This window comes from Panthera pardus, unplaced genomic scaffold, assembly GCF_024362965.1.
Source record: "Panthera pardus isolate Hobbes unplaced genomic scaffold, ASM2436296v1 HiC_scaffold_2, whole genome shotgun sequence".
NCBI lineage: Eukaryota > Metazoa > Chordata > Mammalia > Carnivora > Felidae > Panthera > Panthera pardus.
Window position 1 is genome coordinate 60831308 of NW_026526765.1, and position 23131 is coordinate 60854438.

At 39.3% G+C, this 23131-nt stretch overlaps 1 protein-coding gene and 1 long non-coding RNA gene across 5 annotated transcripts in view; one reads left to right on the forward strand and one right to left on the reverse strand.

Moving 5' to 3' along the window:
* Window positions 1–3506, reverse strand: part of LOC128778263 (uncharacterized) — a 51875-nt gene extending 48369 nt beyond the window's left edge. For both annotated transcript variants that reach the window (XR_008423742.1, XR_008423743.1), the window contains exon 1: window positions 3416–3506. This is a non-coding gene — a long non-coding RNA (uncharacterized LOC128778263). The remainder of the gene's footprint in view (window positions 1–3415) is intronic.
* A 93-nt stretch (window positions 3507–3599) lies between these two features.
* RANBP17 (RAN binding protein 17) overlaps window positions 3600–23131 on the forward strand; it is a 332283-nt gene continuing 312751 nt past the window's right edge. For all 3 annotated transcript variants that reach the window (XM_053907091.1, XM_019450292.2, XM_053907092.1), the window contains exons 1-3: window positions 3600–3733; window positions 13210–13356; window positions 16873–16963. In XM_053907091.1, the coding sequence (XP_053763066.1) occupies window positions 3716–3733; window positions 13210–13356; window positions 16873–16963 (256 nt within the window). In that variant the 5' untranslated portion in view covers window positions 3600–3715. The remainder of the gene's footprint in view (window positions 3734–13209; window positions 13357–16872; window positions 16964–23131) is intronic.

A 23131-nucleotide genomic window follows, 5' to 3' on the forward strand; every position in this document is an offset into this window, starting at 1 on the left:
ATTATATGACATCCTAGAGGAGCATCTTTTGTGCTAGTTTTGGTAGCTGTCGTGACACAATTCTATCTTAAATTTTATTAATGGATTAAAATATATGAAGTTATATGCAAATTTTGTTGACAGAAAAACACAGAAGGGAGAGTTCATTATAAACAGAAGTCTTAAGTGGTCACTCAAATTTAAAGGGAAAAAATAATTGGCTTTTCATTTTCAGAGTTACCTAGTAAATCCACAGAATAGTCAGCTGCTGTTCTTATCACAATTTTATATTTGTGCCAAGGATATTCTGTTATGGGGGGGATAAAAAGCCAAATGATCAAATCTCAAGTAATTGTTCCTCCCCTAAATTTAAAATTGAGGTAACAGAAATACTACTTTAAAAAAAAAACTTAAAAATGTTGTTGGGATCCAGAAGTTAGACAAAGGCAATAGGCAGTTAAAATAATGGAGTATTGTACGGCAGATGCAATAGGCAGGTCAGAAATCAACACTGGTGCTAGCGATGTGGGAGTCACAAATGAGACTTGCATATCAAAAGTCTTAAAGCATGGAAATAGAAGTTATAATATAGGAATCAAAAACTTTGGGATATAAGAGTCAAAAATGGCAGGATGAGGGTATCAAACATTTTCAAGTTTAGGAGTTGGTCTATGGGATGAGGACTCATGCACTGTGAATGAACTATGAAAATCTAGGGTGAAAAATGGAAGATGCAAAAAGTCTGGTCATAATGGAGTAGTTTATATTGAATTAGACCTCCCACTTAGATCAATCATAAAAACAGGACAAACATATATATATATATATGTATATATATATATATATACATATATATATATATGTATATGTATATACACACATACACATACATTTAACAACTATGTTAATATATTACATATATAACAACTACATATAAATTTGACAATAATTTAATGTGTATTAACAACTATACACCCACATACACACACGTAACTACTGCTTGAAGGCACTAGAGAACAACCAATAAACTTAAACCCTTGAAAGCCTGAAAGTGTTAATGGGCAAAATCCACATTCAGGTCAGTTCCCACCCCCAGGGCAGTTTGAATTGGTGCAGGAGTAAAAGAGCTAAACAGACAGTAGCAGTCTCAGTAGGCTAGAAGCAGAGATGAGAGTTTAGGAACAAAAGCAGCTGGGATTTGAAGAGCACAATTCTAGAGAGGAGAAAATTACAGAGATGTGAGCCCCAAAATCTGTGTACAAATTACCCTTAAATCATCAGTAAATTCTTAAGAGGCACATGCACACGAAAGACTTTAAGAAACTCAGCAGAACAGAAGCACCTAAAGAGTTGAACAGAGGTTTTAGCAGCTTTACAGTGTTGGGGAAATGGGGATTAGAGTTCGAGCCCCAGGAGGTGAAGGGGTCTTGGCAAACATTCAGGCCTCTAAGATACAGTAAGATCTAGTAAGAACCATGACCTAGGAATAAGGGCAAGACTGAAATAAAGTTGAATTTAAAAGCCTAAAACAGGGGCGCCTGGGTGGCTCAGTGGGCTAAGCATCTGATTCTTGATTTCAGCTCAGGTCATGATCTCAAGGTTCATGAGTTTGAGCCCCATATCTTGCTCTGTGCTGGCAAGGCAGAGCCTGCTTGGGATTCTCTCTCTACCTCTCTCTCTCTACCCCTCCCTCACTCAAGCTCACATGCTCTCTCTCTCAAAATAAATAAACAATTTTATTAAAAATAAATAAATAAAATCCTAAAACCAAGTCTCAATAGGATTAAAGTGATCCACTTGTATTCTATGTACAATAAGAAAACTTAATCCTCTTTAGAGAAAGCTGCTATCATCCACAGCCTCTACAATTTTTCTTCCACATTGTCTGACATTCAATAAGAAATTGTAAGGCATGCTTTAAAAATAGGACCAAATACCAAAAGCCAGGAGGACCCATAGGTGATTCAGATATTGGAGTTATCTGATAGGGGCTTTAAATAATATGATTATAATGTTCAAGAAAACACAGGAAAGATAAAGAATTTCACCAGAGCCTTAGAATCTGTTTAAAGAATGGAAGGGGGGAATTCAAATGAAAATTTTGGAATTGAAAATATTATAACTCAAATTAAGAATTCAATAGAGGGGTGTGTAGCAGCAGAACACAGTTTCTCCTAAATGGGTGACAGGTCAATAAAAACATATGCAGATTAAAGCACAATGAGGGGCGCCTCTATGGCTCAGTTGGTTAAGCATCTGACTCTCGATTTCTGCTCAGGTCATGATCTCACAGTTTGTGAGATTGAGACCCATGTCAGACACTGTGCTGACAGTATGGAGACTGCCTGGGATTCTCTCTCTCAAAATAAACATTTTTTTAAAAAGCACAATGAGAAAAAAATACAAAAAATACAGAAAAGAGTATAAGAGATATGGAATACTCAAAAAAGTCTAATATACCTGTCACTGGAGTTCCAGAAGGAGAAGAGAAAGGAACAGAAGCAATATTTAAGGAAAAACCGAGAATTTTCAAACACTGATAAAAAATATCAGAATTCATATTTAAGAAATCTTATGAATCCCAAGCAGGATAATATAAACACATACAGTTAACATTATACTCAAACTGCTGAAGACCAAACAGAAAGAAAAAAGTTAAAGCAGCCAGGGGTGGAAGAAGGACATGCATTACCTACAAAGGAACAACAATCAGACTAATGGCTAACTTCTCAACAGAAACAACAGCAACCAGAAATCAAGGGAAAGACATTTTTTTTAATGCTGAGAACATTTTTTTAAAGACAAAATGGAATTCTATACCCAGCAAAACTATCCTATAAAAAATATAGGTGAAATAAAGACAGATTCATGTTAAGAAAAGATGAACTTGTCACTAGTAAACCTGAACTATAAGAAGTATTAATTTTTCACACTAAAGTACAATGCCCCCAATGTCAATCTTCAAGAAGAAATGAAGAGCACCAGAAAGGAGGGACTATGATCTAGTTTTGTTCAAATAAATTCTCACTCTAATGTAATCATTTGGTGTAAAATACAAGTCCATATTCAATGAAATATAGACAAGAAATAGTAAGAGGTGAGCTAGAATTTTTTGACTTAACACCATGTAGACGCGTTTAATTTTAAGCCAAGTAAAGTTAAAAAGTAAATGGAAGTTGGGCTTTGGAAGTCAGTGGTCAAGGACTGCAGTTGACATGAAGGAGTCAAAGTTATGGCTGATTGTGTCATGGCAAGTGGATGTTAGGGGACAAGAACAGTTGTGGAGATGGGAGCATCTGAAGCCAGGGGCAATAACTGTGCTGTATAGCTTAAGGATCCATAAAGTTTGTGGGAGATGTAAGAGAGCCGGGGGTCCGGCTGACAGTTAGGTTGCCATGGTTGTGTCAAAGGAAAGATGTCAGAGGTCATGACCCACCTGAGGTGGCAGCAGCGGTTGAAACTTCCGTGTGGGGGGCAGTTGAGATTCCCAGCTTCCCCAGGCAGGCCCTGCCCCCTCCGGACCGCCCCCCGCGCTGTCTCCGTCGCCCCGCCCCGCCCCGCCAGGCCCCGCCCCGTCCAGCGCTTCAAACGCAGGGGCCGCGAGGCGGAGGCGACGAACGTGCGAGCAAACCAGCGGCGCAGGGACCCCGCGGGCGGCTGGGGTTTCCGCGGCGCCCGCCTCTGCTCCCTCCCCTCGGGCGCTCGGGGCGGCCGGCCGGCGCCGCCTCCCGGGAAGATGGCGCTGCACTTCCAGGTCAGTGCGCTCTGCACCGCGGGTCCCCGCTCCGCCGCCTCGGGAACCCGGCGGGGCGCTGGGGTCTGGAGACTGAGGGCCGAGAACCGTGGCGGAGGCCGCGGGGCCGCTGACGGGGCTTCGTAGTCCCAGCCCCCGCCCTGGTGGGAGACTCGGGCACTGGCCTGGGCTGCACACCCCGGGCCCGGGCCCGAGGAGGGGACGGCTCGAGCTCTGGGGTGGCGGGTGGAGGGGCAGGGCCAGGTTTGGAGCTCGCCCTTCGGGGGAGGTTCGGATGCTGAGGACCTGCGGCGCGGGAGCCCGAACTCGTTGCTCGGGGCGCGGCGCGAAGGGCGGCTCTGGCGGCGCCCAGGCAGGTGGGGAGCCCGGCCGGGCCGGGCCAGCCTTCCCACCGCGTCGCTGGCCGCCGCTCAATCGCCTGACTTCACACGGTTGGGACGCAGCTCGCGAAGGGGCTGGGGTTCGCCGCAGGAGCGGCGGCAGCGGTTGGATTTTAATTGGCTAGAGCGGGCAGGAGCTGTATCTGTAGGGAGTTGCGAAGGAGTGCTTCGCGGGAGCCTTATTGGAGGAGGAAACGGGGGCTGCGTGCCCGAGGAGCGTGGAGATGATAAGGACGGGACGCGTGCTTGAGTAGGAAGGCTCCCGTATTCTCGGGCTGCACTGGCATATGCATCCAGTTATTCATTCAACAAACATAGAGCTTCCCAACCGTGTCTCCAAGCATTGTGCACAGTTCTGGGATAAAGGATTACAGCATCTTACCATCCCTGCCCTCATAGAATTTACAGATAATTACTGTACATGTGAAAATGATATGGTAGGACTAACCACAGGATACCATGGGAACATTGAAGATGGGTCGTCAACCCGGTGTGTGTGTGTGTGTAGAGAAGTAGTGAGGCAGAACTGTTCTCAGAGGGGATGCTTTGAGTTTCTTTGAGCTTCCATTCTTCCACTTATTTATTGAGTTGCTACTTTGCTAGGCACTGAAGACAGCTCTAGCAAAACTGTGATTTCTACTCTCAGGGAACTTGCAATCGAGTGGGTCTTGAAATAAATGTAGGAGCTAGCCCGGTGAAGAGGAAGGGCAGAGTATAGAGGCAAAATGACCATGTGAATGATGGCAAAGAATTGTGGAAGAACATGGCACTCTGCAAGAAGTTTGGTCTGGCTGGAGCATAAAGTTCATATAAAAGGAAAGCGAGAAGGGGAGGCTGTGGATGGCAGCAATGTCCTTGGAGGGGTAGTCAGCTTCATAATGTGGTGACAGTGTCTGTATGTGACACGTTCCTTTTGTAGACTTCATTGGACCGCCTGTGGTCATACTGGCTCATTTCTTATTTATTGATTTCTTCCAAAGGATCTTTTCTTTCCAACCAGCCACTGTCCTGTCAGGTAATTGACAGTTCTAGGATTTATAGACCAGGAAGTAGTGAGCCCCACACATTACCTTTTGACTCCTTGCGGCTTCTAAGGGCATCCAGGTCAACATAATGTTATTTATTTCCATTTTGGTAAACATGCCCTCTGGGAAATTTTCATGGGAAAAATCTTGCAGGGAGGACTTAGGGGTTATAAAAAGGTAATCAGGTGTTCATAGTTCAGGTGTAAATCTTGAGGGTAAATTAAAGACTGTGGTGGAAGTTTGGAAGTTTTCAGACGTAGAAGATGATGCATAATAGTAAATCACTCAGTCCCGGAAGACTTCTTCAGATTCAGGTAGAGTGTTGGAAAAATTAGCTGCTAATGCCAAAACTACCTATATTGGTTTTCCAGGAATGTATTTCACAGCAGCTTGAAAGTATAGATGGACAATTAAAGATCACAGTTTTGGGAGCCAGAAAAAAACTCTGAAACTTCTCAGTTTGAAGCATTGCCAGCATATGAGACCATATTGTTCTCCAGTTAACTCCAGGAGCATTTATTAATAATGATAACTGGTACCTAGCATTTTAAATTTTCACATGCTTATTGTAGATTTTGAGCCCCACAACTAATTTGAGAGGTGTGCATATATATGTGTGTATATATATATATATATATATGTGTGTATATATATACATACTTACATGTATACATATACATACATATGTTTTATTCTTGAACACACTGAATCTTAGAACCGTTGTGACTTGCCCAAGGCTATAGAGTTAGAATAGACATAATAACTCATAATTCTATATTCTTTCATGTCAATATCTTACTGTCACCTACTCACCAGGGTAGCTGGTCCAAAATTATGCCATTAGGGCGATGAGTAAAGATGTGGACTTGTGTAAGGTGAGGTTAGGGCGCTTCTCCACAATCTTTTTCACATCACGGCATACATAAAAAATGGTAATGGTCTGGTTCATTGACATAAATTGCTCATAGCCAAAAGCCTGGCAGCCTGGAGGGCAAGGGGATCAATAGCCCAGGCATACCATTCAAGGTACATGCATCCTGGTTAGGAAGCTGTAAGTGAGTTAGGGTACTCTGTCCCAAAGGAAGCAATGGATCTGGGTTACCATCTGAGAAGAGACAGTCCAGATTGGGAGGAGGAAGGCAGAATAAGGAAAGATAGAGCTGGGAGCAGAGTGAGGAAGATAGAACAGAGGGATTGAGGAGTGCCTGGGCGGCTCAGTCAGTTAAGTGTCCGACTCTTGATTTTGGCTCAGGTCGTAATCTCACAGTTCGTGGGATCAAGCCCTGCGTCGGTCTCCACGCTAACAGCATGAAGCTTGCTTGGGATTCTCTCTCTGCCCCTCCCCTGTTTGCCTTCTCTCTCTCAAATAAATAAATAAATAAATAAACATAAAAAAAAAATAGAACAGAGGGATTGAGATGAGAATCAAGAAGTGACATGAGGAAAAATTTAGGGTACCCAGTTTGTCAATCTTTTTGCTTTCAGAATTGTTCCAGAAGCAGGGAGTATGGCCATGCTTCTTAATATGCAGCCAGGCTGCCTGATTTAATCTAAATGAGATTGTGAACTATTGTAAATGTCCTGGTAACATGATGGAAAAGAGGTTTGGGAAAGATCATCCTGGCAATATGGACTTGAATGGGAGAAACTGTAGATGCAAGTCCAAGATAGTGTTGTATAATTTATCAGTAACTGAAGGGATTATTTACAATTTATTGTGAATCTGTTGTGTGCCAGGCATTGGGTTAAGCTTTTTGTGTTTGGTCTTACTCTTCACAATTATTTTGGAAGGTGGGTCTTACTACCTGTGGTTTCAAATGCGAGGTGTTGAAGGATTAAATAATTTGCTTAGGGTTGGTAAGTAGGTGGCAGATTCCAAAGCTGCCACTGTCATTCCCAAAGAAGCTGCTGAAGACATCCAGGGCACTGAAGGCCACAGTTAGAAAATACTGTTCTATTGCTCTGTTGTCTATGAATATCCTGTAGAGGTGAGTCTGAGTCTGTAGTTAAAAAGAATTGTTAAGATTTTATCGTCAGGCTCTGGGCTGATGGCTCAGAGCCTGGAGCCTGCTTCTGATTCTGTGTCTCCCTCTCTCTCTGCCCCTCCCCCATTCATGCTCTGTCTCTCTCTGTCTCAAAAATAAATAAACATTAAAAAAAATTAAAAAAAAAAAAGGCGCCTGGGTGGCTCAGTCGGTTGAGCGTCCGACTTCAGCTCAGGTCACGATCTCACGGTTCGTGAGTTCGAGCCCCGCGTCAGGCTCTGGGCTGATGGCTCAGAGCCTGGAGCCTGCTTCCGATTCTGTGTCTCCCTCTCTCTCTGCCCCTCCCCCATTCATGCTCTGTCTCTCTCTGTCTCAAAAATAAATAAACATTAAAAAAAAATTAAAAAAAAAGATTTTATAACAAACTACTATATCCTGGAAATAAGCTACACTGCAAGCTTAAAGGATATAGTTTGCAAGACTGCCCTCACTTCTTTCTGACACCGACTGCATATTGAGAGTTTCCTAGAACTACCCTCAGATTTGATAGTTTATCAAAACGACTCAAAGAATTCACTGAAGGCTGTCATATGCATGCAGTTTATTACTGGGAAAGTACACAGATTGAAATTGATTAAAAGAAGGGATGCAAGGGACAGAGTCTGGGAGGGTTGCAAAACAAAACTTTTACTGTCCCTAAAAGTAAAACTTTTACTTTTAACTGGGACATATTACGCTCCCAGCCTGTATGTGTGACAGTATGCTTTGAGTATTGCAAACCAGGGAACTTTTTATTGGGGCTTCATTACATGGTCACGATGGACTTTTCATTGCCCATGTGATTGACCTCAGTCTTTAGGCTAATACCATGTGATCCAAAGCCCCCACCCTTAAACACACAGTTGGTCTTTCTGATGTGGCCAGCCCCCAACATAAGACTGTGGACTGTGCACCCTCCAGCCCCTTGCACCTGAACAAAAATAGGCCTATCAGATATAATATAAGTTACCTCCTAGAATCTGAGGGTAAAGCCCAGACTTTTCTTTGGGTAAGGCCAAACTCTTTAACTATACAGGAGGGACTAAGGAGGAAGAAGCGACAAAGTTAACGTCAAGGTTATGAATCTAGATCCTAGTCTAGACCTTTGAAACCACTGAAAACAGACACTTGAAGTGGAAGTCTGTGGGAAGTATGTTCAATTCAGTTTCTGACATTTTGGGGTTATTTTCAGCATCTTTCTGAATTTTCCAAGAGGGAGAAATTGGTAGATATAAAAATGATGAGCAGACAGAGTTGAAAGTAGGGAGTAGGACATCATCTGCTTCTCTCCTTGCAGGCCAAAGTAAAGGGTGGCAAGGTGCCAGGATGGTAAGGAGAAAACATGTTCTTGAGGCATATAGACTCGTATTTATTTGGCTTAAAATTGACCATTTACGCCATACTTGATCTTGAGCAACTTATATGTATTTGATCTCTCGGCCTTGGTTTTTTTTGTCTTAAAATGGGTGGGCTAAAAATATGTACTTTGTAGGAGCCCATTTGTCAGGATGGGTTGAAAAATAAAAGAATGGGAATACTTTTGTAAACTATAAAGCTCTAAAAACAGATACTATCCAATATATTGTAGAAGGAAGAGTTTCTAGAGACCCTGGAATAAGCTTTCAGGTATGCTCAGGAAAAAGTAGTAAAGGGAAGAAGAAACAAAGATTTGTGGGAAAGGAACGTATTTTCTGTTAATGGTAATCAAGAAGCTTAATTCCAGATAGCAGGAAAGATACAGAGAAGTAATTGAGTTTTAAATTCAATTGGGGTAGAATTTTTCTGGTTCATTCTTTTTCCCTCCCCCCCGCCCCCCCCAGCTTATAGTACGACATAATTGGAAAATAATAAACCACACATATTTGAGTTGTGCAGGAGTTTTGACTTCTGTATACACTTGTGAAATCATCACTGAAATCAAGATAATGAACATGTCAATCACCCCCAAAAGTTTCTTTTTATTCCTTTGTAATCCCTCTTACTGTTCCCCCATCCTGTTATGCTCTCCCTCCCTCCCTGGCCAGAAACCTGTCATCTGCTTTTTGTTCCTATAATGCCTTCCAGTATATACTCTTTTTGTCTGGTTTTGTTTTTGTTTTTCTCACTATCTACCCATTGATAGATACATGTGCGGGAATAGAAGAAGTCACATCATTTAAGGGTTAATTATATGTCAAGCACAAAGGCCAGGAATGAGGTCATAATAATGTAGAAGATTCTTATTTAGATTATAGGCAGAATTATGTTATTGTTTCTTAGGCTATGGAAGTTGGATGCTGTCTGTTTGTATTTGATAGTTATTGTTTGGGAGTTAAGTGATGTCCAATTCTACTTGTTCTGCCTATTAGTTATTTTTATGGGCTTCTAATATTGCTATTAAGCCTTGTAGGAGCTTTGATAACTCAAACCTGATTTGTCAGCAAATCAAGAAAGGATCCATTTATCTGAGGCATTCTAATGTTAACTGTATGTGTAGACATCACTGTTTTAAAAAATTTTTTTAAGCTTACTTATTTTTGAGAGAGAGAGAGAGAGAGAGATAGCATGAGCAGGGGAGGGACAGAGAGAGAGGGAGAGAGAGAATCCCAAGCAGGCTCTGTGCCGTCAGCACAGAGCCCAATGTAGGGCTTGGACCCACGAAACCGTGAGATCATGACCTGAGCTGAAACCAAGAGTTGGATACTTAACTGACTGAGCCACTCAGGCGCCCCAGTGTTTAAAACTAAGATGCAAATTTATTAATTCATTGTGGAAAAGTCTCTCTTTATAGATTCTCTGGAAAGTCAAATGCTAATCAGAAGATTATTTGGTCAGTCAGCATTCACCACATTGTGAGTGTTTTAAATGTTTAGATAATGCCTTTCCACCAGGGTAAGGATCTTTAGGTATGTATCCTTTTCTCTAAAAAGATTTGATATGCCTGCCATGTGTTTCATTATTATCATTACAGTGAAAGAATGACTGGATTTTTTTGCCCCTTTGTTTTAGCCTTTTGTAAGAGAAAGTTCAAGCCTCTCCCATTTTATCTTGCACAGCCTTTCAGTTAATACTCTGAAATACCTTTGGAAAGAAAGGGGTAATTCGTAGTATTGTTGATTTAAATGAATACTATTTAAATATGCTCCAGACTTACTTTGTGTTGAAGTTCTCTAAATCAGTATAGCAAAACAGACAAAATAATTTCCAGAACTTTCTGGAATCTTTCCAGATATATTTACTTAGGTCCCATTGATTTGATCAATATTGTATTTGTATTAGTTTCCTAGTACTGTGGTGACAAATGACCGCAAACTGGGCGGGTTAAAACAACAGAAATTTATTGTCTTAAACTTATGAAGGTCAGAAGTCTGAAACTAATGTGCCAGTAGTATTGGGTCCTTCTGGAGGCCTTGAGGGAGAAACTGCCCTGTGCCTTTTTCCTACTCTGTGATGGCTGCTGGCAATTCTTGGCGTTCTTTGGCATGTAGATTCATCATTCCAGCCTTTGCCTCCTTCTTCACATGACCTTCTCCCTGGTGTCTCTCTGTGTCTTTGCATCTCACATGTACCTCTCTTTTCTTTTATGAGTCATTAGACTTAGGGCCCTCCCTAAATCCAGGATGGTGGATTTGCAGTGACCTTTAATGATTTGCAGTGACCTTTATTTCCAAATAAGGGTACATTCAAAGGTACTAGGGGTTAGGAATTAGACCTTTTTTTTTTTTTTTTTTTTTTTTTTTTTAACATTTATTTATCATTGAGAGGCAGAGAGAAACAGAGCATGAGCATGGGAGGGGCAGAGACAGGAGGAGACACAGGATCCGAAGCAGACTCCAGGCTCTGAGCTGTCAGCACAGAGCCTGATGTGGAGGCTTGAACTCACAAACCTTGAGATCATGACCTGAGCCGAAGTCAGAAGCTTAACCGACTGAGCCACCCAGGTGCCCCTAGACCTATCTTTTAGAAGGATACAGTTCCAGCCAGTACAATATTATTATTCAGTCATATTAATAAACAGCTAGCCTTCATAAGGAGTACTACTATGTGCCAGAAGTTATGTGACCCTTACTCATTTCATCTTCCAAACAAATCCGTAAGATCAGTTTGAGTCTCACTTATTTTGCTGCCTTTTGTTTTTAAACAGTTAGGTCACTATTTCTGGCCCAGTTGTTTTTGAATCCAAAGTCTGCTTCTTCAAAGACTCTTAGACCTAGATGAATGCATGACAGCAGGATCAGTTTATCATTAAATTTTCTGGCTATTACCAGCTCTAAAATTCAGCCTTTCAAATTTATTAGATGAAGGAAAAGACTTCTAAGGTTGATCATGAGCCAAGAGAGAGAAAAAGGTAGCTCTTTCTGTTTTTGTATTTCTTACCCTTGGAGAAAATATGGATATTTGTATGTATTCATGAACCATAAATTTTCTATACATTTTAATATTATGAGCATAATGGGGCAGTACTCTTGAGGGCTTGCTGGGCCAGCCAAGTTGGGGGAAATGTGGAAAATGTGGCGCATTGGAGGTCCTTTATCTTCATTTATTCATTTGAAACCTTTCTTTTTTACTTTCAATCTAGCAGAAAATTCTCAAGTCTGGGATGTTGGGCTCTGACCTGGATAGGAAGTGGAAAATGCCATAAATGAGCTAAGAAGGAGAGAGAAGGAAAAAGAATAAAAGGGCTAGAGGAAGTCTCATTTCAGTGTTTTGCCTGTATTCCTGTTAGCCAAAGATATATGTATTTGAGAGAATGTTTGGACTAGTGTAGCTGTAAGGCCGCCACATAAAAATTCAGGCCAGAAAGGATAGAAAGTGGCATTTCTTTAGGAATATCCTATTACCTTCATATAACTACTGATACTGAAATCTGTGCCTTTTTTTTTTTTTTTTTTTTTTTTTGTCCTCCAAAGAATTAATTTTATTTCAAGTTCAAAGTGAAGTAGTTTTGGGGCACCTGGGTGGCTGAGTCAGTTAAGCGTCTGACTTCGGCCTAAGTCATGATCTTGCTGTTCCCAGGTTCAAACCCCGTGTCAGGCTCTGTGCTGACAGCTCAGAGCCTGGAGCCTATTTCAGATTCTGTGTCTCCCTCTCTCTCTGCCCCTCCCCCACTCGCACACGCACACACTCTCCCCCTCTCTCTCTCTCAAAAATAAATAAACGTTAAAAAAATTTAAAAAAAAAAGTGAAGTAGTTTTTGTCAAGTGCCTTTAACAAAAATTGTTTTAAGCTGGAAGGAATGCTGATCTCATTTTCCTCTAGATTTTATCCATGTGTTTTATATCTTCAGATGAAATTACATTTCTAAACAGAATGAATTATTCTTTGCGCCTATAAAGTAGTAGGCTACAACATGATAACTAGTTATTACACTGCTAGAAAAAACATGGGGTTAGGTCATAGTTCCTGAAAATCATGACAGTTTGCCTGCAGCACTATGAGTCATTAGTTCGGAAGCCCCAGATCAGTGTATATTTATAATTATCTTTGCTTTTTTATGGATGGATCCATTGAAGTTCTTGCAGTTTGAGAAATAATGTAATTGGCATGGCATCTGCCACTTGCACCTGATAATCCCCGCCTGCCTATGTCTTTAGCTTCCTTTGGCATCTCCTCCTTGCTGTCTACCAGTGATATTGACCTTTTAATGCCTTGACATGATTACGCTCTGTTCTGAGCCCTGGTAAATAGTCCAGGCTATTTCTTGGCCTGGACTGCTGTCTAGTCTTTTTTTGTTTGGCTCACCCTTTTCGGATAAATGTTACTACTTTAGGCAGTAACATTTGAAAGTTGTTACTACTTTCATACTCCTTCAATTAGGCAAGTCCTTTTCTTTCTATACTGTTACTTTTCCACCATAGCACTATCAATTTATAAATAAATAATTTGGAGTTAGGAGATTTTTTTGTTCACCATTGTGACCCCTAGTTGGTAGCCGTAGCCCCATAAACATTTATCGAATTGATGAATACAGGCATGGTATTCGCATCCCTCAGGTCCTGTGATTAATACATTTAACTTATTTTTGTTTTTCACTCAAGTAAAATGTTAATTTCTTTTTTCTTCTCAAGAGTTTGGCTGAATTGGAAGTGTTATGTACTCACCTCTACATAGGGACTGATCTTACGCAAAGAATAGAGGCTGAGAAAGCACTCCTGGAACTTATTGACAGCCCAGAATGTCTCAGCAAGTGTCAACTTTTATTAGAACAAGGAACAGTAAGTATTTGATAACAGCGATTAACCATGAAATACCAGGAGATATATGTCAGTGTTAATGAGCCTGTGTAGTTTAGCAATGATAATTGATAGTGCTGCATGTCCTTTTAGTGTAGTTTATTTCACTGTCAAAGAGATTAATCATAGAAAGAATTGGAAAGCCTGGAAAGCAAACTTAGGGAAGAGGCCAAGAGGTGGAAATAGGCATGAATTGAAATAATTTCTTGATTCTTCTTGGCCCTTTTTGATGTCTCATAACAGTAGTGGGCAAAGGTTGCATTTTTAGAAAGTTGATTAGGAGCTTTTTTAAAAAAAAAATTCCAGGTGAGAGAGGCAGATTGTAATTAACTGTGAAACATGAAGGAATGATTCATAGGAATGCTAACTCTTGCCTGCTTCTAGAGATTCTTAGCCATTCACTCGGCAGGCATGGAGCAAATACTTAAATGTAAAACGAGGCCTAGTACTACCTACTTGTTTTATGCACACGCACCAAAGTAACTTCTAGTTTAGTCGGAGAGACATAAATGTGTAAATAAAAAGCTAAAGAACGATATGGTAGTGCTACAGTAGGAGACTGTATGAACTAGAACAGAGGTCAGCAAACTTTTTCTGTAAAGGGCCAGATTGTAAATACTGTGGGTTTTGCAGGCCAAGAGGCTAAATCGAGGATATTTTGTAAGTACATGTATAAGAAGAGAGAAACAGATTTCCACAAAATTTTATTGTTGAAACTGACAGTATAATAATTGAGTGCAGTTTTTTGTAATACACATCTACTCAGAAGAATTAAATTATTCTTTTGGGGATAATACAATTGACCTAATTGGGGTTCAAAGTTAGTATTTCTGTCATCAAGTTGATTGCTGATGTTCATGTGTTACTACAGATCTGTAATGAAATTTTTTATATTCTGTCTTTGAAAATGTCTTTTCACACAGATAAGTACTGCCAAGTATTGATATCAGTCCATAAACATGGTTTTAATTAAGCACATTCATCACTTAGAAGGCATTTATAGAACTCTGTTCAAACTGCTCTTGATGTTTGCCTTTCAGAATGTCATTATGTTGCAGATTCGTCCCTTCCAATTGAAGGTTAGGTGGAAGCTCCTCAATTGCTCAGTTAAATGGATTTTAAAATATGGAAATTTCCTTTGCTCTTGCATCAGGGTCTGAAAAATACTGCTGGAACTATAGTTGGTGCTCAGAAAACATACCCAAGAATAGAGATCTTGCCACTTTTAACTTTGATGGTGTGGAAAGTATATAAAGCAGCTTAATACTAGTTGTGATTGAAACAGTGTTTAGTTATTATGAAATGACTTTGCTGCATTATAAGTTTTGTAATATAAGTACTAAGCACTATTTGCCTTTTAGGCAAGTTTGTAACTTTAGGGTGAATTCATTAAATTACATTATCAAGTTTGCTGCAAAAGCTAATTTTCAAAGCCACTTCACATTCAACAGTGGTGGTTTAAAATGGTTCTTCTCTTCAGAAAATGTCAGTCTCAGCCCTGAGCTAAACAAAGTTGCAGTAAAACTTTACCTCTGCTAAGCTATTCAACTACTGTGTGTGTGGTGGGTCGGGGGTGGGTGGGCAAGTCAGGACTTTCAGCTCCTATTTCTGACAGAAATTCACAGAACTGAATGAAGGTAAGTTCACCAAAGTGAATTGAAGCCTACTGTTTACACCACCTATTCATTAACACAGGATAGACTCAAATAATTTACTACAAAGTATCTACTGAAGAATAATACAATGAAGAACCATAGGTTTTAGACTCTTACATTTTTGTAAGCTTTTTAAGTTTGTACAACTAAGCCCTTTTCTGCTCCATGTATTTTTACCACCACTCGTGACACATCTTAGCAGATACCACTTCAGGCTGCACACAATTAGTGTTTTCTCAGTTTCTTTGAAAATATTTCTGGCCTGTAGTTCCACACAGACTCTTCATGGAGGTCTTTAGTCATTTCAAACTTAGCATTGACTTCTGGAATAAGTGGATAGTATTGGTAGCAGTATGAGCAGAATTAGTAAGGTCTGTCAGCTCGTCAGGAACTAAAGAGAACTTCCAAATCATTTGCTTTCTTTAAAATGGGCTTTCCATGTTGCTCTTACGTCTTCGATTGCTTGAGCATTATTCTCATTGAAAGGCTAGTAGTCTGAGGTTTGTTTTCTCTGCAGATATAACTTCAGCTGCTACAATAAAATAATGGCGATTTAATTAATTCTCCATTGGTAAATGACTTTTCTTGCTTGGCTAACAAATGAGTCACTTCAAAACTTTGGTCTCAGCCCCATTTTCTTTTTGTGAGGAAATTCCACCGTGAGGAGATACGCTGTTTTAATTTTCTTTTTTTTTGGACTTTTGATTTCCTGTGAGTTAGGAATACTGGCATGAATACTTAGTCTGATACTGTCAATACATAGTCTTCTAGGACAGCTATAGTGCCATGAAGAGCACATTGCTCTGCTATCTAATTCAGTAACAAAATTATCCAAACTCTACTGTGCCTTAGAAGTTAGACATTTGAAATCTGCTTTTATCTTTTCTTGTTTTGACATGATGGTTATGCACTCGTAATAATCAAAGGTACATGTCATGGGGATACCTATGACACTCTAGCCGCTATGGAATTATAACTATATTATTGCAATTTATAATGCATTGAGCAGCAGTAGGTGGCAATGAGTGCCACATACAGTCTGTCTCAGCAATCCCACTATGCTGTTACAGCATGAAAGCAGCTATAGGTAGTATACAAATGGGTGAGCGTGGTTGTGTTCTAATAAACTTTATTTATGGACACTGAAATTTGGGCTTCATATATTTTTCACATGTCACAAAATATTATTATTATTTTTATTTCTTCCCCAACTGTTTAAAATAGTAAAAACCATGCATAGCCCACAGACCTTGCAAAAACAGATGGAATTTGATCCACGGGCCTTAGTTTGCTGACCTCTGGTAAAGAGAAAAAAAAGAAACAAGAAACTGCTGGAGGTATAGTGAATAACTGAACCAAATTTTGAAGGATTGAGTACTCTGTTAAGATAATTGGTGGCCAAAGAGTACAATACAGTAAGACATGGATCTGATGGGGTGGGGAGGTCAGGGTGGGAAAGACACTGAAAGGATCTGAAAGGCTTTTGTGGTTAGAGGATGGTGAAGAGTGGAACCAGGTGAATTTGAAGAGCTAATCAGAGGCCAGAACGTACAGTACTGTGTAGATATGGTAGGAGTATTTTATTTGAACTTGATCAAAATAATTTTTTACTCTTGATTATTTGCTGCTGTTTGAAAAAGAGAGCTATACCTTCCTCAACTACTGAACTCTTACGAGAGATTGTACACATATATGTGTATTTACATATATATTTTATTCATTGTAAATCTTGCCAGTTTGGAAAACCAGAGGAATTTCCCTTATTGCTTAGGAAAAGTTCTATCATAGTGTTTTGATGATTTCATTTGTGGTAATAATAAATACAATTTATTGTTCCTTACAGACATCCTATGCTCAGCTCCTTGCAGCAACATGTCTTTCAAAACTTGTTAGCCGAGTCAGTCCTTTGCCAGTTGAACAGAGGGTAGATATCAGTAAGTGGTTTATTATACTTTTTATGAAATTGTACTTTATTCTTTTAATGTATAGTTGACACACAATGTTACGTTATTTAAAATTACATGTTAAAATAATGTTTTCCTTTTCAATATGTTAAACTGTTAATAGGCATGCAAGTTATTTAAAATTCTGTTATTTTAAAGATGAGTTGTCAAGTCTCCTTTATCCATCTAGTGGTGCACAGTGATGTATTATACAACAATGTGTAATCAAAAAAACATTTGCTTAGTTTAATAATAAATCATAACAAGCGTTTTATTGTGTGTACTCTTTGGTAAGATTTGTACTATCTCATTTTATCCACCAATCTTATGGAGTGGGCACTATGGTTATCCTCATTTTTTCACACGTGTGTGTGCATGTGTGTGCGTGAGAGGGGGAGGGGCAGAGAGAGCGGGAGAGAGAGAGAATGCCAAGCGGGCTCCACACTGTGCTGTAGTACAGAGCCCTACATGGGGCTCCACCCCACAGACTGTGAGATCATGACCTGAGCCAAGATCAAGAGCTGGATGCTTAACCAACTGAGACTCCCAGGCACCTCTATTTGACTTATTGTATACACACACCCACACATTTTAAATAAATTTTATTTTTTTTAGAACAGTTTTAGGTTTACAACAAAACTGAGCAAAAAGTAGAGTTCTCCTGTCCTCTGTTCCGCACACATGTATAGCCTCTTCCAGTCTTAGCATCCTGCACCAGAGGTGCATTAGTTATTGATGAAACTGCACTGACACATGATCATTACCCAAAGACCATAGTTTATGTTAGGATTCACTCCTGGTGTTGTGCATTCTGTGGGTTTGCATAAATGTATAATGACATACCCCCCCATTCCACAGAATAGTTTCACTGCCCCCCCAAAAATCCTCCGTGTTCCTCCCCCCCTCTAACTCCTGATCACCACTGATCTTTTTACTGTTTTCATAGTTTTGCCTTTTCCAGAATGTCATGTAGTTGGAATCATACAGTGTAGCCTTTTCAGATTGGCTTCTTTTACTTAGTAATATGCACTTAACATTCTCCCATGTCTTTTCATGTCTTGGTAGCTCATTTCTTGTTAGCGCTAAATGATATGCCATTGTCTGGATGTACTACAATTTATTCATTCACCTGCTGATGAACATCTTGATTGCTTCCAAGTTTTGGCAATTAAGAACAAAGCTTAAAGCAGGTTTTTGTGTGGACATAGGTTTTCAGCTCATTTGGGTAAATGCTAAGGAGAGTGATCGCTAGATTGTATGGTAACAGTATGTTTAATTTTGTAAAGAATCATCATACTGTCTTCCAAAGTGGCTGTACCATTTTGCATTCTCACCTGCAGTGAATGAGAGTTCCTGTTGCCCCACTTTCCCGCCAACATTTGATGTTTTAAGTGTTTGAGATTTGGGTTGTTGTAGTAGGTGTGTTTTAATTTGCAGTCCCCTGATGACATATGATTGAACATCTTTTCATATGTTTATTTACCATCTGTCTATTTTTTTGATGAGGTGTCTAAGTCTTTTGCTCATTTTGAAATCAGGTTGTTTTCTTATTGTTGAGTTTTAAGAGTTTCTGTAAATTTAGATAGCAATCCTTTATCAGCTAAGTCTCTTGCAAAGATTTTCTTCCAGTCTGTGGCTTGCCTTCTCACTCTCTTCACGTTGTCTCTCGCAGAGCAGAAGTTTTACATTTTAACTGCGTCCAGCTTATCACAAACTATGCCTTTGTTGTTAGGTGTAAAAAGTCGTTGCAAACCCAAGATGATGTAGGTTTTTTTCCTATGTTGTCCTCAAAGAGTTTTTTTTATAGTTTTACACTTTACATTTAGGGCTGTGATCCATTCGAGTTGATTTTTGTGAAGAGTGTAAAGTGTGTGTCTAGATTCATGTTTTTGCATGTGGATGTCCAGTTGTTTTGGCACCATTTGTTGAAAAGGCTGTTTTCACTCCATTCTTTTTTGCCTTTGTTCCTTTGTCAAAGATTTACTGACTGTATTCACGTGTGTCTCTTTCTGGGCTCTCTATTCTGTTCTATCGAGCTTTTCTTTCACCAGTACCACACTGTCTTGATTGCTGTAGTTTTATAATAAATCTTGAAGTTGGGTAGTGTCAGACCGCCAACTTTGTTCTTCCTCAGTATCGTGGTGGCTGTTCTAGGTTGTTTGCCTCTCTATGTCAACTTTAAAATCAGTTTTATAAATACCCACAAAATAATTTGTTGGGATTTTGATTTGGATTGCATTCAATCTACACATCAGTTTGGGAAGAACTCAGAGTTTGACAATATTGAGCCTTCTTACCCATGAACGTGGAATCTCTCTCCATTTATTCTTCTTTGATTTATCTATCAGCTTCAGGGTTTTTTTGTATGTTCTTTTTCAAGTTGAGAAAGTTCCCCTCAGTTCCTAGTATGCTGAGAGTTTTTGTTATAAATGGCCATTGGGTTTTGTTAAATGCTTTTTGTACATCTAATAATGTGATCATGTGATTTTTCTTCTTTACTCTCTTGATTATGTTAATTGATTTTTCAAATGTTGAACCAGACTTGCATAACCTGGGAGAAATCCCACTTGGTTGTGGTTCATAATTCTTTTTATGCATTGTTAGATTCGATTTGCTAATAATTTTGTTGAGGATTTTTCTTTATGTTGATGAGAGATATTGGTGTCTAATTTATAACATCTTTGTCTGGTTTTGTTATTAGGGTAGTGCTGGCCTCATGGAATGAGTTAGGAGGAATTCTCTTGCTTCTGTCTTCTGGAAGAGATTGAAGATAATTGATACAATTTCTTTCTTAAATGTTTGGTAGAATCCACCAGTGAACCCATTAGGGCCTGATGCAGAATAATTCACTGATTCAATTTATTTAAAAGCTACAGGCCTATTGCCAGATTGTCTATTTGACTTATATTTTTTATAAGTATTTAAAATAAATACTTAACTAAAAAGAGGAATACTCATTAAAAGAAATTTGGAAAAAAGAGAAAAGTAGTAACTTACAGCACAAACAACAAATGATGTGTTCCCTTTATGAGTTCCATTGGTTTGACTTACTGCTCTTATTTCTGCACGTTGATTAGAATGTTTGACATGACGTGTCTGACATGTGTCAGTAGGATAATTGGCGTGCAGTTAAAGCAGAAAATGTGAAGAATTGCCTCAACAGTCACATTGCCTTTACATCATCTCAAAAATGCTGTTTTTTATGATATGGTCCCAGACTATATATCTCATTACTTTCCAACATTAACTCTGTTGCCAGTTCTCTGTATTCATCACACTATTTTTAACTATCAGTTAAATACCATTTCCACAGCTTAGTACTGAAGTCCCTTTATGAGCTTTTAATTAATGGATGATTCTCGTAGCCATGTGTCTTCATTGGTACTAGCCTGATAGTTGTGCCAGAAGGTCTTCACCTTGTGCCATGTGATTTTTGCTTTTGTGCCTTTCTTATGTTGTTTCTCTAGTCTGGAAGTGGTCCTTTTCATCTTCTGTTCAAATTAAAGTGTAGCTTAAGTTTAATTACCTATATGAAATAGTCCTCTCTTCTTCCTTCCTTCCCTTCAAACAGCTTTATTGAGTTGTAATTTATATATCATAAAGTTCACTTGTTCTAAGTGTATAATGAGTGATTTTTAGTAAATTTATAGTGTTGTGTGAACATCATCACAGCTCAGTATTGGAACATTTCTGTCATCCCCAAAACATCCCTCATGCTCGTTTAGTCTTGCTCTTATACCCCCAACCACTAAGATGATTTCTGCCTCTATAGATTCACCTTTTGTGGACATTTCATGTAAATAAAATCATACCATATGCATCTGACTTCTTTCACTTAGCAAAATGTTTTTGAGATTTACCCATGTTGTAGCATATATCAATATTTTTTTTCCTTTTTATTGTAGGGTAGTATTCCATTGCATGGATATTTGAACTTTTGTTGTCCATTCACTACTTGATGGACATTGGGGTTGTTCCTGCTTTTTGGCTACAATGAATAGTGCTGTTGTAAACATTGACATACAAATCTTTGTGTGGACATATGTTTTCCTTTCTTTTGAGTAGATACTTAGGAATGGAATTGCTGGGTCATAAGTAAGTTTATGCTTAACTTTTGTTTTTTAATTAAAAAAATGATTTTATTTTTGGAGAGAGAGAGAGAGTACACATGCAAGTAGGGGAGAGGGGCAGAGGGAGAGAGAGAGAATCTCAAGCAGACTTCATGCTCAGTGTGGAGCCTAATGCGGGGCTCAATCCCATGACTGTGAGATCATGACCTGAGCCGAAATCAGGAGTCAGATCCTCAACTGACTGAGCTACCAGGCATCATAGTTTATGCTTAACTTTTCTTTTCTTTTTTTTTTTAATGTTCATTTATTTTTGAGAGAGAGAGTGTGAGCAGGAGAAAAGCAGAGAGAGAGGGGGACAGAGGATCCGGAGCCGGCTCTGCATGGATACCAGTGGGCTGGATGGGGGCTCAGACTCACGAACTGTGAGATCATCACCTGAGCCAAAGTCGGATGCTCAACCTACTGAGCCAACCATGAGCCCCAGTTTATGCTTACCCTTTTTTTTTGAAGCTTATTTATTTTTAGAGAGAGGAGGGTGCGTACACATGTGCCAGTGGAGGAGAGGCAGAGAGAGAGAGAGAGAGAGAGAGAGAGAGAGAATCTCAAGCAGGTTCTGTGTTGTCAGCACAGAGCCCGACATAGGGCTTGAAACCACAAACTGTTGAGATCATGACCTGAGCCGAAGTCAGGAGTCACGTGCTTAACCAACTGAGCCACCGAGGCGCCCCATGCTTAACTTTTAAAGAAATTGTTAAACTGTGTTCCAAAGTGCCCGTACCATTTTGCATTCTCACCAGCAGTGTGTGAAGGCTCCAGTTTTTCCACATCTTCACCTCATAAGTTTTATCTTGATCTTCTTATGGTAGTTGCTTTTTGTGTCATGCAGTCTCTCTCTCCAAATATTTCCTTAGCTGACTCTCTAGGCACAGCTTATAGATTTTTGTGTTCTTAGAATTTGGAGTTATTTTCATCAAGAATTTTTTGGTTAAATATTGAGGTATTCACCCTCTCTTTTTACTTTTTTCTAAAATATGATGCTAGCCTTAGGGACCAAAGGAGAGATCAAATCTTTCCCCTTTTCCTTTAGATTCTTTTTATATGCTTTTTGATAGACTTTGTGGCATTTTCTTTTTTACTCGAGTTCAGTTAGGCAGTCAAAAAGTAGTATTTCATATTAAATTCCAATAATGTGTAATACCAAAAACATCAGTCTAATGATAGTAAACTCCAAAGACTGTTTTCAAGTTTGGACTTACAGTTTTGAGTTACTCATTACTAGTAATATATATGGTTTGGTCAGTATTTGGAAGCAATAAACACACAAAAACTTAAACCCAAACAGCCTGACTTAGTCCCAGTTTGGCCACTGTGACAAGTTATTTCACCTCTCTGACCTTCATATCTTTTACCTAAGAAACAAGATAATAGTAATAATAGCATAATAGCAGTATCTTCACATTGCTATGAGAGCCACATAAGGAGTTTGCCGGGAAGCCCTTCTGACATGCATCAAAATTGCTAAATGGTGCTGTTACACAGTATTCGACACTCAGAGAGCCTCTAGTAGATAGCTTTCCAACTCTCTATTAACTTTTGTCTGGTAGGTTTTTTTAGCTGTTTTATTTCATTCTCCTGGGTATCTTCTTGAAGATTTCATGTTCTTCTTGGTATGGCTTTTCCCTGTTAATCTGGGGCTGGTGATGATGAGATTGGTGTTGTTTTACTTGGTCGTTACCGTCGACACGAAACTGGAGCACTGTTAAAGGTTATGTAAAAAGCATAACATGCGGATATTTGTAAAGCATTCAGCTAAAATAACAAAAATGTGGTCTATTACATTTTTTTCTGTCTTAGATAATAAACACGTTAGCCAGTGCCTTTACTTGGGAGTTCTGGGAGGGTGTGTTTATTGGTGCATAGCTAAAATGTGGAAGGTGGTTTGTCTCCTATTTGGTTGTTCTATTATTTTGAGATTATGTTTCTAGTGGTTGCCATTAGCCACATATGGATTCCTTACATCCCCTCCAGGTTAAACATTTTCAAGATAATAAAAATAATTGGAACTGAATAAACCAGATTAGTTTTTAAT